Here is a 23,510-nt window from a genome sequence, read left to right as displayed (position 1 = left end):
CAACTCTATTGGATCTAAATACGTCCACATTGCATTTCCAATGGTCACACTTGAACATGTTAAGACAATAATTAGCATTAGTCTGGTTTAGGAGGAACCCGATTTTTCCATCTTGCTGCTTGTAAGCATTCGACTCATTCTCTTTCACAGTCATTCCCTCCCTCCTGCTCTCCAGCTCATTTATGGGAAAAGTTATAAAGCGAAAACATAATGGTTAAGTGTGGATCATTGAGTGAGAATCTTGCCAACATACATGCCACTGAAAGCATTAAATAAATATAAACCAAACCTGTGCTGCAATTCAATGACCTCCTTCACAACAAACAAGACTGTCAACCATGTTTTGTAGAAACAGTAAGTCATGTCATATTTTGAAAATGAATGGCATTTATTTCATACACTATAGTGTTCTTTAGTAAATGTAACCAAATGTTTTACTCTCAAATGCCACATCATAACCACATCTAACATAGAGGAAATAAATGATGACACCAAATAAATGTGAAAAAGTTTAAATGGAATAGGATACAGCAACATATTTCCATTTCAATTTCAAACTGCTGACTCGATTAATACTGTTTGTCAAGTTACTTGTAGTGTTACTCATATCTTAGTCTCGGCCTCAGACATCACACCCATGGACCGTTGGCTAAATGTCTGATGCATATGGGACACAAAAGTGGAAACACTGAGTGTTTAAGTCGTCATCGGATTGGCTGAATTCTACAGGATTTCCGCGAGACGTGTGTGTCGCGTTCTTTAACGCTCCACCTGGAAACAAAGATATCATGGTGCCAAACCCCCTCACGAAAGAAGAAAGCTGTTGTGTTTACATCTGTGACGACGAGCGCTTATCACGATCAATAAATGCTGGATAAAATATTCAATTATGCCAAAGAGTTTTACTCACCAGTCTGTGTGCTTCAAAACATGACAATGATTTGGTTGTTTGACATGTCGGTCAAACAGATACATGGGCGGGCCTTGACCAATGAAGCTGCCATGAATTCCAGACCTTCAGTCTACGCGAGACTACTCTTATCTTGACATTATATTAAAGCAAACATGCAAATGATGGCTAAATTGGTAGTTCCAAAACACAGTAAGACACATCCATCGGCACCAGGAAACAAAGGGTTTTGGCAGGGCATAGAGAATCCGGCAGATTCTCACACCCCACCTTGGCTATAATGAGTTTTGTTGGGTGGTGCTAGGAGATATTTAACACAGACACTTGAAAGTATTGTTCCCTTGTGCCTCTGCCACCCCTACACAGCAGGCAAGAGTCTGGGGTCACCTGCAGAAGTTCTGCACATGCTCCCAAGGCTGTAATTTAGGAAGGCATGAATGAAGCTCGACTGTGCGGCATGACAGCTTAATTAATGAGTTGACATGCATGAGAGACAGAAGAGTTTGGCTTGGGAATGCAAACGTTGAATTTGCCATGGCAAATTGAAAAAGGTACTTGTTAATTATAATAACATTGATTTTGGTTCACTCTGTAAATTGTCCCACAGGTGGGAGAGACAAAAGCAGATGATGCAGCTGCAGACCGTGATGGGGAAATGATGGCAGCAGGGAAAAAAGGAAAGAGAAGCAACTCATCACACTAAAACACCCAACTGGAAGGTAATTGCATATCAAAGATAAGAACATGGTGCAGCGAGTGAGCTGAGGGATATGTGTTTTCAGACAGCTGCGTGACAGTCAACAGAATTTTCAGCTCTGATCAGATGATGCGAGACACACTTTGTCAAAGAAACCTCAGTGCTGTCATGTTAAATTAATGTTGATTTTGTATGAATAGCAAAATTTGCACTTTCTTGTCGCTTAAGATTCCATCCCACACAGAGTTAGGCAAAAATCAGAATTTATGTGTTAGAATTTAAACAGCATTGACCTAATTTCCTGAACAGCATTTCAAAGAAACAGTCAGACAACAGAGCAATTTCATTAGTCCAAAATGGATTGTTGCAGTAAAACATAATTAGATTATTAAATATGACTAATTACTTATTAGACTTATTCTAAATTCAATTCAGTGCTGCCAAAATAATTAACAGATAAAAACAGATTTTAATTTTGCAATAAAACAATAAAAAATACCCACCATAAAGTTTCTACCTAACTATAAAACCACTGGCATAAAAAAGTGTTAATTCTGTGAAGGTTTTTCTGTACTGGCAAGCAAAATGTCCATTAAAGCCAGAGGTGGAGGGAAGCCACACATGTTCAAGTCTCAAGTCCCTACCATCAAGTCTCAAGTTAAGTCAAGTCCCAGTGCAAACAAACGAAGCAAGTCAAGCCAAACCACTGGCTTATCTCCAGCAAATTCGAGTGGAGTCACAGTACCAAAGAAAATCAAGGATAATTTAGTTTTGTCACAACCTTATTTATTCTTATGACATCAAAACCGCCAAGTAGGTGGTGGCAAATCACATAATTAGTAAGTCACAGAAGCGCTCATTCGACTGATTCGTTCAAAAAAGCTGATTCGTTCAGGAACTAGGAGCTCACTGAGTCAGACTCAATTCAAGTCATGCAATCAAAGCTTTGACATCATGCTTCACAATAAAATGTAAAATATATAAAATGAACAACACACTTAAGAACTAGAGTCTAGAGTCAAGTTTTGAATAAGGCAAAATGACCATAAAATTTGAAATAAGTAGTCCATATAACAACATTATTATTATTTTTTTTTTTTTTTTTTAAGCCATACAATAGTTTTTTGGCAGAAATAGAGAAAAATGTTAGATTTTATACACTGATAATTTTAGCTCTTCCTTGGATCCTGATCATTTAGCCAGTGAGTTAACATTGAGATTTATTCCCCAATCTGATTGTTAATCATAAATGTTTTGTAACCTGAATCAACCAATTAATTGAAAAGATCAAACTAAAAGGACCCATTAGTTTCTAACACTGACATTGCTACTTCTCTCATGAATATGGACAAAACTTTCATGGAATAACGGCTTTCAGTTTGCTCCTCAAATAAAGCTACTATATGACTTCCAAATACTTGAAATATAGCACACAAGTCATATGGACTACTTTTATGATACTTTTATTTGTTTTTTTCTGTAATTTTGAAGCCTGACAGCCCCAGTCTTCATCTGAATCTCTAAAAAGGAAAATTACGTGTTATATATTTTAGACCTCATGATGAATTGAATGCTTCACTGATGAATAAGTCAGTACTTCTCCACATTGCTCACTAGGCGGCTTGCAGCTGGAGTTCACCCGTCATACGGTGAGGGCCGAATAGGGACCTAAAATCCTTTCAACCCCGGTCTGTTTACTGAAATCTACCTCCACAGCTTCAGCCTGAGCAAGATCAGAGCGCTGCTTTGATGTGTGTCATGAGCTGTGTACAGTCCCTCATCACAGGCAATCTGATAAGTGAATTATCTTCCCTCAGATCCAGACTCTGATAACTGTGCAGTTACCGCACTCCAGGATATCATTTAACAGAGCTGAACCACAGCACGCACACAGGCAGGCAACATTAACAATCTGACCCAGCCATCTCTTCTGCTAACCTCTAATAAGAGTGTTTAAACAGAACAAAACAGATCACTCAATGAGTGATTATATGGCAGACTGGCCATTTGAAGAAACCCACACTCTAGTGAATGAAGTAAATGTGGCAAAGCCCTAAAGCAGAGAGAAACACGACTCTCAAAAGGCAACCGTGTAAAGGGATGGTCATGCAGAGATGAAAGTGAACTAGGTTTCTGTGAAGACTCGTAAGGTTTAAAACGACCCTGCTAAAAGCAGCCCTGCCTTCTAGAAGCCACACGGCTCAGCCTCGCCTAATGCTAAAGACCGGGGTTACCACTGGCTTTGTACCAAGACCCATTGAGCTTCCTTGGTTCTGTTACAAGCAATGTACTACATTTGAGTGAGAGCACGCCTCATGCTTAGGGCAAGCGTATGCACTTGTAATGTACAGTAATTTACAGTACTTAAAGAGTGTATGTACATTTTAAATAATGTGTAATTACAAATATTTTTAATAGAAATTCATAAATGCTTGTCAATATATTCAACATTTCACTTAACCACATTTCAAATAGAAGTTATACTACTTAAGATGTGCTACTTAAGTAGGTTAAAAGTCACCACTCTAATGTTAATTGCGTTTAAAATAAATGTAAACTATAACACATTTTTTATTTGAGTTGCATGTATGCATAATTTGCAGTTATACTGTATGCAGTTAAATATCCGAAGACATTTTATTGTTTGAACTTAAGTATATTCTTTTTTTAAATATAAATGTGTTCTTCTCACTTTGCCAAAGTGTTATTCTCCTTTCGCCTATCATCTTGCAGGAATTTTTTTACTTTGTCATCCATGAACAATTCCTTGATTTGTGAACATGACATGCAGGACAAATGACTGTCAGGCATACATGACACAATTACAGTTGAGCACAAATAACACGGGGGGGCGGGGGTAAACAGACAGAGCATAATATAGCATGAACACAAGAGCACACAATAACAAGCAATTTCATCATCAATTTGCAGAAGAACCCATCCAAGCACCGCACACTATGCAGTATGAACAGTAGTTACTGGTAGTAATAGCGAGAAGCATCAAGCACAAAGTTAAAAATGAACAATTCAGGCAAATGCACAGTAGTCTTAGTAAAAAAAAACTGAACATGGTGTTTTACAAGAATAATTACCCTGAGAATGGCTGCAGCCCATAGCTACTTGGATAAATGATAGAACTAGCGATCCCACCTGTTAAAGATACAAACATCTGTTCTATTGAAGAGATAGAAATCTGTTACTGTTACTGATGAGACATTGTTCTTCCTCCACTGGGCACTTTATTCAGTAATTACACATTTTTGGATCGCCTGCTCTCTAACAGATAGAATGTAGTCGGCTCCCCACCAAACTGGGAATGTTCTCAGAACTTTGGCAAATGTTCTGGGAAGGTTCTCTCAAAGTAATGAACAAACATTAATAGAGCATTCATTCAAAGTTATCTGGTCTTTAATAATGTTCTCAAAACAATATAAATTGTTTTTATACATCGTTTATATATATCATAGTTTATACACAGTTCACAGATAGATTTTTTTGTTGTTGTTGTTGTTTATTAAATATTCTATTACGATTGTTTGCCTTGTTTTAGAATGTTCAAAAGGAACATTCCCATAATGTAGTCTGTAATGTTGCTGTTTGCGCATAAATAAGATCTGCAAAGTTACAAAGTTCAAAGTCCACTTCAAAAGGAGATATTTTATTTAACAGAAATCACTTTTCAAAAACTACAACGAACAACTCGTTTGGACTACACATTTTCCGGGATTTGCAAGCAGCTTTGGTAAGAGGCAGGACATTTCCTGACCAGGCGCCAAGTGCTGTCAATCACAACACACACTTGCCCAGCTAACCAATCACAGCACATTTCTTATTTCAGTAGGTGGGCTTTCATTTGATACAGGAACTATTCAAGCCATTCATGCCAGGCTGGGGAGAGAGGTATAGTAATATGTAAAATATGTGAAAAATAATGTGTTTTTCAAACAACCTAGTATTAGACCCTGTTTCTAGTACACCCCCAAAATAAAATCAAGACTTTGTAATAGGACCCCTTTAAAATGCTCATAACCAAGAACAATCATTGGATGTTTTTCACAGAAACATTCAGAAACAGTGATTTAGTTACTCAATAGGAACATTAGCGAAATGTTGTCTGAACACAATCTTATTAGCTGAGTCACTTTTTTTTTTCAGAGCCACCAAGTTCATCTCAGTTTCAAACAAATGTTACAGGTTGCATCCATTCAATTCAATTCAATTCAAGTTTATTTGTATCGCGCTTTTTACAAAACAAATCGTTACAAAGCAACTTTACAGAAAATTATGTTTCTACAATATTTAGTAGTAGCTAGTAGTTTGTGCACATTTGAGAGGATTTTAGAAAAATAAAAATAAAAATAATAATAATAATACAAGACGTAGTCAACTAGACGATGAACTATCAATATTATCAATTAAGTTATTATATGATTCAGTCACACATTTAGCAATAATTGTTAGTTCTGTTTGTTGATTCAGGGTTAGCATCATCTGGGGTCCTCTGAGGGTCAGCATCATCTCTTCTCGGGTGTTCTGGATCCAGACTGGAGCTTGTGGCGAAACATAGAAACAAAATACAGACATCATTAGCATAGCTGCTGATCCAACAAAGCAAAATTAGTTTAACCCAAGCTAATGAATAAAAATGCACCTTTGATCACATGCAACTACACTCACAATTAAAAAGATACATTATTCGAATGCTTGGCGAAAGAGATGTGTTTTTAATCTAGATTTAAATCCATCTTGATTGTTATCAGAAAAAAAAAAACTAAATGATATCTTGTGAGACTATAGCATGAATAATTAAATCCACATAGATGAGCACCTCAGCTGAAACCTTGTGGAAAACAATATTTTTATTTATTCCATCCGGTTCATTTTCAGAATGAAGGTGGAAAAAGCGAGCAAGGAGAGCGTACACCCGGAGGGTGAACTTGAAAGAGATTAGACTAATTTCAAGCAAACAGAGTGACGAGGGAGTGCTGGTGTTATCTGGCTCTGAAGAGAGAACTTAAAACTGTCTGCGATATGGGGCAGAATTAAAGCATTATTAATTGCACAAGCATATTAAACAGACCCCAGCAAGTGACCTCTTCTAATATGAGGGAAGCATGAGAACAAAATACGTCTTAATCTGCTCAGCAGTGCTTAGATAAATGTCAAGAGTATCTATCACCTCAATTAACCAAGCAGAGAAAGTTGTCAGGGTCTAATTCTCCTTGTGACAAGAGCCTGGTGTTAAGAGGCTCCCACTTCACTGAGCTTCACAGTTCCTGCTGTAGATTAATGCCCCTTCAGACAGCACAGCCAATAGTGTTTAGCCTCTCTGTCCAAGTGTACAGCTCACTCCCAAACACACCGTCCAATACCTGCCTCTCTCTGGCTGTCTCTTTCTCTTCATTCCCCACTGCAGGAACTTCACACAGGCAGTATGCTTGTAATGATTGGTGGTTTTAGCCAATATCTGTAGCACCTGGAGAAAGCTCTCTGTTTACATCTAGCATTACATCTGGTGCATTTAGCCCTGGAAGTGTGCAATGTGTAAAATGTACTTCATGGGTGCATGGGTAAATCATTGAATTGAGTAATGATTTGGAATGAACTGCCTTGCAATCCGGTTAGCATTTTTTGTTTTATTAGAAAATCTGTATTATATCAGCAATGTTTCTAATTAGCTATGTTAGTAAGGTTCGAATTACAAGATTTATAAATGAAAAAAGAAGATATGCTTATTTAATGTCAACACTTGTATTATAGTTACTATACCATATACTGCTAAAAATAGTTGGGTAGTAAGAATCTATCTTTCTATCTGTCTTATCTATCTATCTATGCTTTTATGCACAGACGTTTTCAACAACGATAATAATAATAATAACAATGCAGCATATGATTTCTACTGTATCAAATAAATGCAGCCTTTTTAAGCATGAGAGACTTTTGAATGATGGCATATTTATTTATTTTGCCAAGATATACTTACTTTAATATCACTATAAAGGTATGATATATGCAAAATAATACTTTTTTTTCTTTGTCTTTTGGATGTAAGCCCCATTTTTGCAATGTGTTCCATGCTATGCCTTTCCTCTGTAGATGAATATGTTATGCACAGCCTCTGTGCAAGGTCGCAATAGGAATTCCTTCACCCATGAAGGCTTTCTCTCAGCTCTCTGTGGCCAGCATGTGTGCCATATGCATTTCTATTCCCTCGTTTAAGCACACACACAAACAGATGGCAGCCTTCCTTTGCTGGAACCAGCATCGCCATGTGTGGCCGACAGTCTAGACCGTGCAGAGTTTGATAATGCCACTCACACGTTTGCCCTCAGCCAGGCAAAAAAAAAAAAATCAGGTCCAGATTTACTGCAAACACAGCTGCCAATCTCAAGCCAGAGGGACCGGACACTGTCACCAAGCCATCATATTGCAGAACAGCACAGACAAACCAGAAAGAAGGTCAAAACTGTTTAAAAAAAGAAAGTACTAATTCATTTCCCCCTCAAAACTGCAATTAAAACTCAATTTGGTCACTTTGTAATGAGCACAAATGTGGGGTGGGTGGGGGGGATCAGGAGTTAATACAATTTAGCTGCACATAAAGAGGCCATACAAGTGGCCTAGTTTTTATAAGAGAGGATAAATTAATAAATCATGCTTTGTAATGGATTTGACTCCAACAGCATTGTAATGACAACACTGTTTTGCATCCAATGATCTGTCCATCCGTTCCCTCGACCGCTGACCCACCTGCGTGCAATTTCTGCCCTGAAGTCAAATTGAAGCGACTGCTACATGACACTGCGAACAGTGACTGACACCAAGGCCGGCCTGATTTATCAGACTCTTGTAACAATACCAGATACAACCTTCGTTTCTCCGCCCCGATGGCATATGAAGATTTATGACCGGGGGAGAGAGTTGTGGAAAAGTGTAGCTGAGGAAAACAAAAAAAGTCAATATGATTCTTTGGAGGATGAATAATGATTTGTACAACGCTGATCTGGCTGCAATGGATCAGTGTCTGGATATCGTGCTCCATCTTCAAGGAAGCATCACCTGAGGCGTACTGGAAAAACCTCGCCACGCTTTGAACCACTCACATCATTTGTATTCAGATTACGAGCTCTTGAAGTAAAAAAAAAAAAAAAAAAAAAAAATCTCTTGTATCACTTTCTTTCTTTAAAAGCACTTAGGAAACGTCAGGGAGCTGTCACGTCTTTAGTTTGTTGTCAAATGAAAGCATCTTTTCACAAAATGGTATCTCATGTCCTGAAGGCTTGATTCAAGCATAAAGCCAATATTGTGTTTATTCTCACTTCGTTAATGTCTCTAGATTTATAGTCCTACTAACAGTCGACTTTATATCACAATGATTTAAAGCAGCTATAAATAACATTGTCAAATGAGGTAGTAAATTTAAATGCTACACCTGTAAATTTGAAAGGTAGGTTATCTATTTTAGTAACGTCACCTGGATGAGTCCCAGATTCATCCGGTGTCCACCTTGAAGCTCCTTGAAAGACCAGCCCACCGTTTGACAGCTCACTTCGACTGGTTAGTATTTCCTGAAATAAAATCGATGCTATTTCTGAACCTTTTCCTAAACGAAGCTGATAGAATTCTGTCTGGAATCGACGGTAATGGTGTCTGAACACCCAGAGTCCTCGTAGATGATTGAGCGCATGATTGATAGACAACATTTCAGACAGTTTTCTGGAATTGGTCAAGTTCACGAAGTTAACAAAATACTCCGAGCCATCTGAAATGGGATTACAGCAAAGAGAGTGAAAAATGAAGATAAATTACCTTCATCTGAGGAAAGAAGTTCCATAACAAAAAGGATCATTTAAGTGGCAGCTACGATTATACTGTAATCCACCCTGATGCACAACCCTTTCAGCCCTCAGATTCACTCGCACATCCAAAGTCAGCATTAACTGCAATCATCTGATTTGCTTCATGTAAAACATTTTGACTGTGAATTACCATTCAGTCTTAATCATGCAGTCTGCACGTGGCATTAAAAGAGAGAGGACCCATAACCATGTTGATATCAGAATGAAAATCACTCTTGGGTGAGTAACAATGACAACCTTGAAAACATTTTCTTAATTATGATAAAGTAATATTTAATTTTGTTAAGCGCCTTGCTCTTTAATCGTTGTCTTTACAGAGCTTAATTTACTGGTTTCTTCATTAAAAGAGCATTGCCCCACATTAAGTCTGGAACATGTGTTTCTTCATCTGGGTTCCCTCTTAAACACACAGTGTAATTCAGGAGTTTAGAAGCTAAGTTGCAATTTCCTATAATTTAAGAGAAATGGCCTTTTCATTTTATCAGATCTTTATTTCCTGAGCAGGCAGGTCTTTTGGTAGCAGAGAGAGAGAAAAAAAAAAATCACAGCCCATGCGGTAAAAGCTCACTTTGCTAAGAAATGAAGCTTCTGCAGTCTGTTTATTATTATTATTATTATTAGAAAAAAAACACCTTTAACATCAAATCTGATTTGTTGTTTTAGCATTATCCATACATTGTTATAGTATTGACCAATAAGATTTTATTTTTATGATTCCAGTCTTATTAGTGTAATTGTTATTTTTTGTTTTTCTTCATTTTCTGTGTTTGTGTTTTTTCTTCTCATTTTTATTAGTTAGAATTTTTAATACGGGTTAGTTTGAATTTATTTTTATTTCAGTAACTTCAGTTTTAGTAAATGTAGCACTTCAACAGAGACGAGAATTCTATTCATTTGTAACGGTACGTTTTTCATTTAAAATGTATGTTTCATTTAAGTTTTATTTCAATTAACAAGAATAATAATTGTATCATTCAATTAACAATTACTGTTAATAGCTTTAGTTAACACTAAAACTGATTCTGATATCAGACTGAGCTTCTTAAACTTGAATTTTAGGGAAACGCTGTACGTTTGGTAATACTTAAGAATAAGGTTCCATTAGTCAATGTTAGTTAACTACAGTTAAAATGAACTAAGCAAGAACAATCCTTCTACAGCATTTATTAATCTTAATTAAATTATAATTTTTTAAACTTAGTTAATGCACTGTGAATTAGCATGAACTAATGATGAATAACTGTATTTTCATGAACTAACATTAACAAAGATTAAAATACAGTAATAAATGTATTGTTTGTTCATGTTAATTAATACATTAACTTATGGAAAATTATTCTAAAGTGTTACATTTTGTCAGTTTAATGTTGAAATGAATCCAAATCTCATTGAATATCAGCATGGCTGTGATTCAGGCACAAATATTAACAGCCGTTTTTCTATTCACATCAACACGCATGATTGCGAATGTGATATTGTTTTTATACAACAGTTTGATAAGCAAAAAATTCATTTAGAATAGTTCATTTTACTTTGATTCAGTTTGTATGTTGTCTTCTGACTTAAAGAATAGTACTTTTAAACAGGGATAATAACTCAATACCATTATGACTAATAACTAATAATATGTGTGTGTGTGTGTGTGTGTGTGTATTATATATAAGTTGCCCTTGAGTTATTTCTGTTTGTTTGGTAAGTGGCAGAACAGTATATGAAAGCTTTGGGGTGAAGCGTAGACTGAATCAGGAGGAAAAAACAAACCTGCTGACACTCACTTGCTGATCTGTGCTGTGTGTGCTGCCAACTGGCTCTCGTGATGATGTATTGACAGATGCAGTTCTCTCCAGTGCTTCTCTCGGCCTGAGAATTTGGTTTACAGCAGCAACATGGGAAATAAAGAAGGGGGTGCCCGAGGGCCTGGCTAGATGAGGATGAATGGAGACATTCCTGAATGTCAGCAACGTAACTATCAGGCCAAGCTGAGACATGCACCTTACAGCTGGAGCAAAATAAACAGAGCTTGGTTTCCAGAACTTTCCTCTGCATTCCTTTCCAATGATCAAAGGCAGCAGAGCACGTTTTACTAACTAACCTAAGAAAATTACTTCCATCTAAAACACAAAGCTGAAAAAAATCTACATTTCTATTCTAAATGAAGTGACACAAAACATATATTGTATAAAACAGAATATTATATTAATATATTAATAATTATAATAATAATACTTTATTTCAGCAAGGACTCTTGGAATTAAGGAATTACATTGAACAAAAGTCCTAAAAAAAGGTATCATAATTCTAGTTCTGTTCTTTTGAACTTTATATTCATCAAATTCTAAATAAATAAATAATTTATTTTTAAAAACTATTACAAAAACATTTTTCGAATTATTTCTGTTCATTTGAAGGGTTATGATTTTATTGTTGTTATTATTATTATTATTATTATTATTATTATTAATAATAATAAATAAAATACTTTTGCATTAAAAATAAATAATTCTATTTCAAGTTCCATTGCTGTTCTTTTGAACTTTTTATTTATCATATAATAAATAAAAATTAAGAAGTTATAAAAAAAAAAAAAAAAAAAAACGATGTCATTTCCTGCGACTCGAGTGAGATTAGTCACATGGCGTTTATAGCTCAGGTGGATGTCTAAAGAAATGTGCTCCAAACTCAGGATGCATAATTCTAGCAGGATGTGCCACCTGAGAACCTGCCATGGAGATGAATGGGAATGCCATCGGATACTTTCTCCAGGAATTACAGACCTCACGGGGAAATAAACTACTAAAGGACATCATAGCAAAACTTCCTTTTCTGAGAAAAAAAGGGGCCACTGCAGTAAAGCGGACCTCAGTTGGCAAATTAACGTTTGCCATTTTCATTCCTCCGTAAAAATACCGTTCTCTAATTGGATTAGGTCTTTGATCGGAAGTGGCGCTTCAGCGGGTGGGAGTGTTTTTCTCTGCCAAGATCCAAAAAACAGTGACCCCTGAAGTGTCACCCTCATGAGACCGGTAACAGTACTGCTGTAAAATGAATCATTTCTTCACACTCTCTTTCCCAGAATGGCCATGGACTGAGGTGACAAAACAAGCAGGAGACCGGCATAGCTGGGCCGCGTAAAGCCTGCAAGAAAAACAACGAGCGAGAACTAAAACATGGACTTAAACAATGTTTCATGAGCTCTGACTTAATGATGACCACCTCAGAGAGAGAGTTATAAAAGCCGACCTCCACAACCACCTGTAGATGCAGGACTAACCCACTGAAATCACCACAATTCACATCACAGATCTCAAATATTCATTTTCTTACCCACTTTCTGGGAGTAAATGTAAGTTTTCTGTCCGGGTGAAATTCCGCAAAAAGGAAGGATAGCAGCAACAAATCCACATAAAGCGACCCACTGTAAATAAGCTCCAAAGGGTTCAAAATATACAAAAAACGACATATTACTGCTTTAACTGAAATTAACAAATGCTGTATGAGTCTTGTTCATCATTTGTTTACTAGTCATTCACTAATGCTAACAAATGTACCCTTATTGAAAAGTGTTACCACTAAATCTTTCACCTTTGTATAATGAAAACTGGAATATTTAGTGGATGATGAGTAGCTGTGTAATATCCAAATGTCTGTGTGCTGATGTCACGGAGAGAGAGTGTGGGTGGGTGTTTGGGTGGAGGGAGGGGGTTCATGGAGAAATGAAATTAATGAGGGTAATCAGTGGCAAACAGCGAAGGAGGCGAGGGCAATTAATATAAACAGGCTACCAGCAGACCGGAGATCAGTGTTGAGATGCAGCACGGCCGCTCGGCGCAGCAGATGTCCTGGAAGAGCCCGAGGACAGCAGACGAAGCCAAGCTGACAGTCTGCTGGCAGCCCAGATAACATGATCATTTCCTCTTTAACACCCGTCCACACATCACAGAGCCGTGAGGAGTACAGAGCACCTTCAGCTGTGAGAGGATTGATTTGTTGTGCTGTAAAAATATACGTTTTTTATTTTTATTCATGCAAAACTTGCGTTTCGACATTTTTACATGTACAGTTCTGTGCAGTGCATTGCTCTTATTCAGTGTTTCTGTGAAATGCACAATGTGCTAACAGCAGAAAACGAGTGCTGCATTGCTGGGAAAACTCTACAATGAAATGAACTGTTCATCTACAGCGCACACCACAAACAGACACAGTGTTCAGTGCTATAAAAAAGAAATTGAGGCACACATCCAATATGTGGCTTTTTGTTTTTAATAGTAATGCATACTTGTGTATGTTTGGAAATTATGTCATTATGTAAAAATAATTTATATATTAAAAATACAAAGATAATATATATATTTTAAATATAATAAATAAATTATACAGTATAGATAACATGTATTAAATAAAACAGTAAAAATAAAAAAATAAAAACGTTTTAAAGGTAACACTTTTACAATACAAGGTCCAGTGGTTAACATTAATGAATGCATTAACTAACAATAAAAATACATGTGTTACATTGTTTATTAATCTTTGTTCATTTTAATTAATACAAGTATAACTGTTTATTATTTCATGTAAGCTCGGGTCCATTAATTAATATCATCAATTACAACTTTGATGTTTAATAGTATATAGTAAATGATGACATCCACATTAAATGAGAATAATAAGAACATTACAAGTATTTTTCATTGAAAGTTTATGGTAACTAATGTTAAATAAATAGAACATAATTGTCACAGTTTTAATTATAATTTATGATATAAATTATAATTTTCCCCATCAAAATTATGTTAAACTGTGTTCTATTTTTTATTTTTATGCAGTCCCGGTTATTGCATACCTATATTGTTAAAATAGGAAATAATAAATTATTATTAAATAATCTCATTCTATTTTCTACAATTTTATGAGTTATAGTGCTGACTACATTTGATGAGCTTAAACATTCAATCCTTTTTTTTTCCAAGTGAGCATATTCTTTCTTTTTCTTTTCTTTTCTTTTCTTTTCTTTTCTTTTCATGAGATATTTTATACAAATATTTTATTTGGGAAATCTATATACAATTTAAGAGATTTTTTTTTTTTCTATGTAGTTTTAAACTTAATAAACATAAACATATTGAAATAAAATAGATTCACACAAAACTAATCTTGTTAAAGTTTGATAACTGATAATATAATATAATATAATATAATATAATATAATATAATATAATATAATATAATATAACAATGACTTAAAAACAACATAGGACATTTAATTTTACCTCCTCAAATGGACCTGTATGTTACTTTTTTAATATATATATATATATATATATATATATTTTTTTTTTTTTTTTTTTTTTTTTTTTTTTTTTGTAAGACAATGAAAATACATTTTTGAAACCGAACGAGGATTCTTAAATTGGCAATCATGGCATAAGCAAAACAAACTCATTACATTTGCATAAATCAGCCCGTGCTTAATATGAGGGAGTTTGTTTTGTTCCCCAGACTAATGCCCCAGTGATGTTGTTACAGGCTGAACGGAGGTCAGATGAGAGACAGGTTCTGTATAAACACGGCACAGTACACTGATGCACTCCAGCGCACCGTCTGTTTGCTTTACAGCTCTAATTCTTTCATACTTCAGACAATAATTCATTTGATTTGTCTGGGCTGTCAAAGGTTTAATAGATGGACTACTTGGTTCAAGGAGTTTTTTTTTTCTCTTTCTTTGTTTTACTAAGGACACTGTCAAACTCATCAACGAATAACGTTCACTTTTCATTTACTTTATCATAGTTTCCAAAAACAATAATGTAGGTATTTGAAATATATTGATTTAGAGCCAAACAGTCATCAATAAAACATAAATAAATAATTAAATACAAATGACACTTTGGTACATGAACAGCTCTATGAAACATTTGGGTTGCATAAAACAAACCGATTTTCTAAAATAATTGCTTAGCCTTTTCATTTCGACGCAAATAATGGGGCAATTGTGCCCTCATGTGGTCATTACATTCATTTGTTTTTTTATTATTATTATTATGGGCCAGCAAACTCCAAATACTGCTATAAGTTCACAGCAATAAAAAATAAATAAATAAAAAATGAGTTTGATTGTTTGGTTTCTCTAGTTCCACTACGAAACAGTATCATATGTGGATGAACATGTAGAGAAGTGTTTAAATCCGGCTACAAGCAAGCAAAAACATTCAAGAGCTCACATGCTACTTTTTAACCTTTAAAGCAATAAGAAACACCCACAAAATGAGTCTCCAATTTAAAAAGTTAATTGTTCAGCCCCAGAGATTTCCTATCAAGACGTTAACATGGGCTTCATGAGAAACACACGTCGCCATTAAAGACACTCTGAAGGCGCAGTGATCCGCAGACGCCAGTCACTGTATTCCTGAACCTGGACGTCATGACTGTGAGCTCGGCCAAACCACTTATTAAACAGAGAGAGGCCACAGCTATAAAGACAGAAGGAGAGGAGCTTGTTATTTTTCTTTCGGGGAGGTGAACAGGAAAAAGATCAATGGTTGTGGTGGCGTCTTTTGCCACAACTATGGCATTAAAAAACTGCTCGGGAAAAGATATTATCGAAGCGTTAGTCTTTGAAGCGAACGCCAAGAATAATTTCCCACATGTAACATTCCCCAGTGAAAGCACACACTGCTGTGGTACTCAACAGCCCTTTTCCCAGCTCACCCTCGCCCTCATTCCTCCAGAGAGAAGTGCTGCTTCATCCACTGCTCTGTTAGAGACTGAGTCAAAGAACTCGCTTCTGGCCACTCACATCCACAACAGGTGTGAATAGTGTAAAACTCTCCTTCCTCAATAAAGCTAGAGTTGATGATTATGATCATAATTATGGGAATGAGGGAATGTGACACCGCTGCGGGACGAAATTGGAGCTTCGTTCGCCACAGTAGTGGAACGTAAAATAATATAAAAATCTAATAGGTTGTTCCCAGATCCACAAAGATGTTGGTAACACTTTACAGTAAGGTTTCATTAGTTAAAATTGGTTAATGCATTAACTAACCATGATAATTACATTGTTGACTTTATTACAACTGATCATTGTTAGTTCATGTTAACTCCGGTCCATTAAAATATTAACAGACACAACTTTCGGATTACTAATGGATTAATAAAATAATTAATCATTAAGATAAATAAATGTATTATTATTATTATTATATATTATTCATTGTTAGTTCATGTTACTAATATGATTACTAATATTGTAATGTGTTACCCAGATGTTACTGTGTCTGAACACAAACTCAAAACAAAACAAAACAAATAAGAATAAAAAGTATATAAAGTCATGAGGCATAGAGATGTTCTTTACATATATTTTACTGTTAAATGATCCAAGTATAGATAAAAGTAATTATAAATAACCAGAAGTAATAAACAGTAATGATTTTAGGTATTTTAAGGAAAATCTTAAAATAATATAGAGCTAAAGATGACATTAATTTTCCAGAGTTTGAATTCTAGCCAAATAATAATAATAATAATAATAATAATAATAATAATAATAATAATATAATTTTTATATATATAATATATAATGTTTACAATTTTCTGTCTTGAAATAATCTTAAAGACAAATTTAAAATCTCTTTTGTTAGGCCAATTTTCAGAAAATTAATAAATAAATGTAACAATTTTTTTCAATTAATAAAAAAAAAATCATTTAGATTTTTCATTAATATAATAATAAACACTAACAAATCTGTCATATACATTTTACAGAATCATTTTGCTAGGATTCAAACTGACTGGAAACTCTCCTTCAAGTCAACAAAAATAATGAACGAAGATCCTTTGAAGATCTATCCCACTGTAAGGTTTTTTTAGACAGAAAAGTACATCATCCATGTAAAGACCGAGTCAAAACAAGTCCAAACAAACCTTGTGTAGATCTCTCAGTCACAAAGCCTCAGCATCTCTTTTGAGTCGTATGTAATAACTGGTAACTTTCTGTCTGTGATGGCATTCTGTGCTTCTACTTTTATATTCACAATCTTTATTTTCCAGCGATTATTGTCCATTGGTGAGCGAATGAGCCCAAACACCTTCTCAAAAATCCCAAGGCAGGCATCTTCACGGTGGATGGTCCCGGCTACAGCCACTAACACTAGTCCATGAGCTGAAGAGATACACTTTAACCCTTGACCCTCCAAGTTGGGGCAGAACAACAGACCCTCTTGTCCTGCGAAAGCATGAAGCCGCTGACTGACCAGCTCTGCCCCGTTGAACTCATCGACACGCTGCTCTCCAGCACACGACAGGAGCCGAAGTCTCACATCCGGCCAGAAATGCTGAGGACCCCAGTCTTGAGCCGGCTGCCCTTGAGTGGGGTTTTGAGAGTTCAGAAGGGTGAAGAACCACTGGCAAAACTGACTTCCCAAAGCTAGAAGGTCTGACAGACCATCTCCAACATCTTCTGAAACCATGGTGTTCTTCTCACGGTTTGAGATCTGTTTGAAACATTGAAAAGGCTTACCGACCCCAAACGTTTGAACGCTAGTGTACTTTTAATAAAGTCCAGCCTATTTAACAGCTCATGCAATCCACAAACAGATAAGTTGGGCATCCAGACGGGGCAAAATACTGTGCATTACATCAATGTTTTTTTTTAGATATTACCAGATTCAAGATATATGTGACCGTGCTCCACAAAACCAGTCTCAATAGTCAATTTTTTGAAACTGAGATATATAAGCTTTCCATTGATGTATGGTTTGTTATGATAGGACAATATTTGTCCAAGATACAGCTACTTGAAAAATCTATATATATATAGAGAAAATCACATTTAAAGTTGTCCAAATGAAGATCTTAGCAATGCATATTACTTATCAAAAATTAGATTTTGATATATTTACAGTAGGAAATTTACTAAATATCTTTATCGAACATGATCTTTACGCAATATCCTAATGATTTTTGGCATAAAAGAAAAATCTAAATATTGACCCATACACTGTATTTTTGGCTATTGCTACAAAAATACCCCAGCGACTTAAGACTGGTTTTGTGCTCCAGGGTCACATATGCAAACATTATGCGGTGAAACATGACTTCCAGACAGAAGCAAAAATGTGATTATGTGATTAAAGTTAGCCTTTATGATCAATGAACAGTGATCCTCGGCTAGGACACATTGCAAAAAAAGAAAAGAAAATGTAAAAGAAAGATTAAATGATATTAAGGGTTTTTCCCATTACTTAAAGTTTAGTATAACATTATAATACCATTCAGATTTTTACTTTTTAATAATTTAAAGAAGAAACCAATCTGATGTATAGTTGACATTTGAGGCTTAATGCTATAGAAAAGCACTAAATGTTTTTTCAGTTAGAGTGTTTTCAGCTTTATTAGATTTAGATTTATTTTCATATAAATATACGGCATGTAGTTGCATCAAACAATGGTATAAACATCATTCAGTGTAAATTGTGATCACCGTAATTAATAAATCGCAATTACAATATCAAGGGAATAATCGCCAATTATGATTTTTGTCATAATCGTGTAGCCCAAATATATCCTTTCCACTATATTACACAAAGTAATATATAATTTCTTATCACTGTCATTTCAATTAAACTTTTATACAGTAACGTGAAAAGGGGAGAAATATACTTAAAGGGTTAGCTCAGCCAAAAATTATCTTTAATGAATCACCCTCATATCGTATCAAACCCGTAAGACCTCCGTTCATCTTAGGAACACAGTTTAAGATAAGAAAAAAATAAGAAAAATTAGGACTTTATTCAGCATCGTCTTCTTTTCCGGGTCTGTTGTGAGCGTGTCTGCTGTGACTGTGATGTATGACGCTGCTGATGTGTTTGTGTGTGCCCAATAACAAAGATAACACGTCAGCAGCGTCGCTGCAGTGTTGTGAACGTGCTTACAACAGACCCGGAAGAGAAGACAATGCGGAATACAGTCGTACTTTTTGCTCTTTTTGTACCAAAATGTATTTTCGATGCTTCAACAAATTCTAACTGACCCTCTGATGTCACATGGACTACTTTGATGATGTTTTTCTTACCTTTCTGGACATGGACAGTAGACCGTACACACAGTTTCAATGGAGGGACTGAGAGCTCTCGGACTAAAGCTAAAATATCTTAAACTGTGTTCTGAAGATGAACGGAGGTCTCATGGGTTTGGAACAACATGAGGTCGTTAATGACATTATTTTCATATTTGGGTGAATGAACCCTTTAACTCTAATGAAAATATGAAAAATGTGTCAGTTTTAAAAAGTAATGGTTTTAAAAATAGGCTTGTTTTTATTATTATTTAATATCATTTAAATACCACCCAAACATGTTTCGGACAGATTGTGTTACCTACCTCCCCAGATGACCAGTACTCAATGGTCCTCCTGATCAACTGCTGTTTCTCACTGTTAGGGAGCATAGCAACTCCTTCATTGGCCAGATACTTAAAAATGACATCCCTGTGCACCTTCTTTCTCTTGAGGAGCTCCTCAGCGTCTTGTGAGTACGTTATGATGGCCTCAATGGCCTCTGTTGATCAGGAAATAAGACTCTGACAGATCGACGACATACATAGCTCTTAAAAAGATATTTATTATGACCTGACATATAATACAGAAAAGTAACAATTGTTCAAAATCGAGGGTCGTTGCAATCAGACATGGGCAGTGTTTACAGAAGAGTCTGGAAAACTGTTCGCTTCGCTGTATCGTCTTACCTTGCGTGCTCTCTACAGCGATCAGGCGATTCGTTACTGTATCTTTAAGAGCGAACAAGTCGTCCAGGGTTAATAACCTTAACAGTTTTCGACAGCCACTTTGCTCTTTCATTGACAACTTTGACATACTTGCACGAGCTTTCTCAAGCTACAGCTTACATGCTTCTTCTGTGGATCTGCGCTAAGTGAAAGTAGAACAAGCAGTTGCTTCCGTTGTTGTGACGCACCACAGCGCCCCCACAGTCCAGAGAGAGCCGGTGCGCCAACCGTGCCATTAAAGTAAAAGTTCAAGATAGCATTCTCAAAAGAAATCAAAGATGAACTCCTATGATGAACTAGAAGGTATTTTAACAAATTAAACAACAACAATTATTATTTTTTAAATAACACTCTACTTTGCATCATAAAACTTGTTGATGCTGTTGTGTGGGTTTCTAACATGGTTGATGGACTGAGGGCAAATTTGACATCTTTCTTGCTTCTGACCAATGTAATCAATCTATTGATGTCTTTCTCTCTTTTAGAAAGTCATAGAAATGTGGATTTTTATCTTTTGCTATTGGAGCCAATAATAACGCAACTACGTATGTGCATAAACATATCTGTCTGTCTGTCTCTCTCTGTGTAGGCTACTGTACATGTTGGTGATCAAGTGCTCAACTGGAAAAAAGGCACCACTTTCATAATTATCTAAAAAAAAAAAAAAAATTAACATTATATGCTTACATGACTTTTGCTAACCAAATAAAATAGGTATAAACAAAATCCATCTTTACCATTTATCAAAATCAAAAAAGATTGAAAAAAGTGACTAGCAACTAACTGCAAGTAATGCAGATCTAACAAAGTGAGCTTAATTTGTTACTGGCATATTACTGTGACATCACAATCTCTGACATTTAAAGGATACATAACTTACACAGTTTCCCCAAATCTCATGTTAATCTTGAGTGCCAGAGTAGTGCTGCATCCTTCATATCTCCAAAAAGTCTTTAGCTTTATCATATTTATAAAAGAAAAATATAGCTTTCCGATTCTCTCCGTAAAAAGCCGAGCTCCTGGAGGCGTGCCGTCACTGAAATGAGCAGAACACACAAAGGCACTTGATACACTCCACTGTCCCGGAAAAACAAATTGCATCCACTGTTCATGTAACGCTGGGATCTTTGGGAAGCTGAACATGGTAAACTTTCCCTCACATCCAAAAATACACTTATTTGGAGACATTCTCGAACAAATCCTATGCAGTGTTGCAGAGGATTTCCCGATGAAGCGCGTCGATGTGCGCGGTCCTTTTCCGGGAGAAATGCTCATATAAGGAGTTCCACCATTGTCTACGTCATTAGATCCAAGACCGAAAAAAACAAAAAACAGCCGAAACTTGTACCAACCCGGAAGTAAGATTTTCAGCTCAGAAATTCTCTGTCATTCAATTTTTTTTTATTTGACCATGTTTAGCATGAGAATCCATATCTTTAACACTGTGAACAACTCTGAATACACGAAACACCATTGTTGCCCCCCCCCCCCCCCCCCCCCCACCAGTGCTGTTGGTAAGCTGCTATGTGATTGGTCCATTCTGCCCTGTGGGCGAGACTTCTGCTCTTCTGTTTAATAGCTCAAATTTGTGTTTTTCCATTACTGTACTTTTAGGGACAGAAATACAACAGATTTATCAAAGAAACCATCACACCATAATGTCTGTTTTGGCGAATCATTGCTTTGTTAATTAATTGGTGTCGATTTAGGTCGCTTACAGGTAATAATTATATAATATTGACCATGTCTATTCATTGCTTCATTGTCAATTACTATTGCAATAATAAAATTATGAGATCATTTTTTAAAATGAGCAGTTTGAATATAGAAATATTGAGTGTTTTTTCCATTTGTTTAAACAAAATTATTCTCTAATAATATGAAAAACCTACAACACAAAAAGTGTGGTCTGGTTCCTGATCATAAATAAGTGTCCAGCTAGCATACATTTACTCAGAACATGTAGAAACCACAATCACCCGGATCAGATCAATCTAACAGCCACATAGCAACACGCTAAAAAAAACTTGTTGTATATTGGAAAGCATGTTGGAAAAAACTGTCGGTTATGTCTTATGTGAATGTGTATAATATTGGATGCATACATTGTCTCTTAAAGTGACCACGCCTAATTTGGCTACCAACTGCTGTAATGTTAATCCAATAAAATGAAAGAAAGAAAATCACTCACTGCTCTTGCACAGTCAAACCAACAATTATTTAGACACCAGATATAATTTTTGATATTTTTTTTTTTTTTTTTTTTTTTTTTTTTTAGTAGATGCAGGACACTATAATTAATTTATCTAAGTGAGTATAGCAAAATAAAGTGAACTCAGACATATTATACCCAAACATTCTTCATATAGTGGACTACTAGTGAAACTGATTAAAACACACACACACACACACACACACAATTTTTTTTTATTATTATTATTCTTAATAATAATAATAATAATAATAATAATAATAATAATAATAATAAAAAGTGGGGACAAAATTATTCTGACACTTTAACCTCTCCATGTTTTTTTGTTTTTTTTGGAATTGCTAATGCACCATTTCACATCACAGACTGAACACAATTAAGCATTGCTTGGTAATTGTTCAACAAAGTATTGTTAGTTGTGCAAATACTGTCACACTAACAGTTGTCTGAAGTTTTGGTTGATTATAATACATTACATACCTTTCTATCAAAGATATATGACATTATGAAGATAAATTTGTTCTGACAACTCTTAGTTCTTGTCACATTTTATTACCATTTTCTAAACTGTGATAATGTTAGAAACGTTGAAGGTGTCTGAATACATTTTGGTTTGATTGTATATTTAATTTTTACAGTGAAGACTATGCAGTGCTATTTAAATTAAAATTAAACATTGTGTAAATAGCACAAATAAATAGAATGAAATTAAACAATTTCAAACATGGCCCACTGGTTCAACCTGCTAACCCCAGCTACAGCCTTGCGTTTGGGTTATGGATTCCAGAAGTGAATGTCCAGACAAAGGGTCATTACAAGAAGCTACATTTATTTATTTAATAAAGTAGTTGTGTCCAAACTTTTAATTTGCTATTTTGACTGGTAGTGCATGTTGAATGAGTTAGTTACTCTACCAGCTCCCGAATCAATACGAGTAATGCAACTTCACCAAGAGACGCATGGTGGCAGTATCGCTGTTAGTTTTATGCTTATTGCTAAATTGAGGCAGCTCAGTTCAATGGGTTGGAGAAGATGGGCGTTTATCTG

At 35.5% G+C, this 23,510-nt stretch overlaps 1 protein-coding gene across 3 annotated transcripts; it reads right to left on the bottom strand.

The window, feature by feature from the left end:
* Positions 1-6,142: 6,142 nt before the first annotated feature.
* Positions 6,143-20,408, bottom strand: LOC113053450 (uncharacterized protein C3orf38-like). 3 transcript variants are annotated; one of them, XM_026218476.1, is made up of 4 exons: positions 20,213-20,408; positions 19,850-20,025; positions 17,393-17,961; positions 6,143-6,157 (listed from the first exon to the last, which is right to left on the bottom strand). In XM_026218476.1, the coding sequence occupies exons 1-3, from the start codon at positions 20,337-20,339 to the stop codon at positions 17,407-17,409; spliced, it is 858 nt and encodes a 285-aa protein (XP_026074261.1). In that variant the 5' UTR covers positions 20,340-20,408; the 3' UTR covers positions 6,143-6,157; positions 17,393-17,406. The 3 variants fall into 3 exon arrangements, with proteins under 3 accessions (XP_026074261.1, XP_026074259.1, XP_026074258.1); XM_026218474.1 differs by lacking the exon at positions 6,143-6,157 and adding an exon at positions 12,077-12,604; XM_026218473.1 differs by lacking the exon at positions 6,143-6,157 and having other exon boundaries at positions 17,005-17,961.
* Between the last annotated feature and the right edge of the window lie 3,102 nt (positions 20,409-23,510).

Source organism: Carassius auratus, chromosome 34 (genome assembly GCF_003368295.1).
Source record: "Carassius auratus strain Wakin chromosome 34, ASM336829v1, whole genome shotgun sequence".
NCBI classification, from domain to species: Eukaryota; Metazoa; Chordata; class Actinopteri; order Cypriniformes; family Cyprinidae; genus Carassius; species Carassius auratus.
The sequence above is the reverse complement of the archived record's forward strand: the minus strand, read 5'-3'. Positions and strand labels throughout refer to the sequence as shown.

What these genes read in the sequence shown, in the direction of transcription:
- LOC113053450 (XM_026218476.1), bottom strand. Translation starts at nt 20,339, where the DNA reads ATGTCAAAGTTGTCAATGAAAGAGCAAAGTGGCTGTCGAAAACTGTTA. An exon ending in CGCTGTAGAGAGCACGCAAG is followed by an intron (nt 20,026 to 20,212) that starts GTAAGACGATAC and finishes CCTGATCAACAG; the next exon opens with AGGCCATTGAGGCCATCATA. An exon ending in AGTACTGGTCATCTGGGGAG is followed by an intron (nt 17,962 to 19,849) that starts GTAGGTAACACA and finishes TGTTTCAAACAG; the next exon opens with ATCTCAAACCGTGAGAAGAA.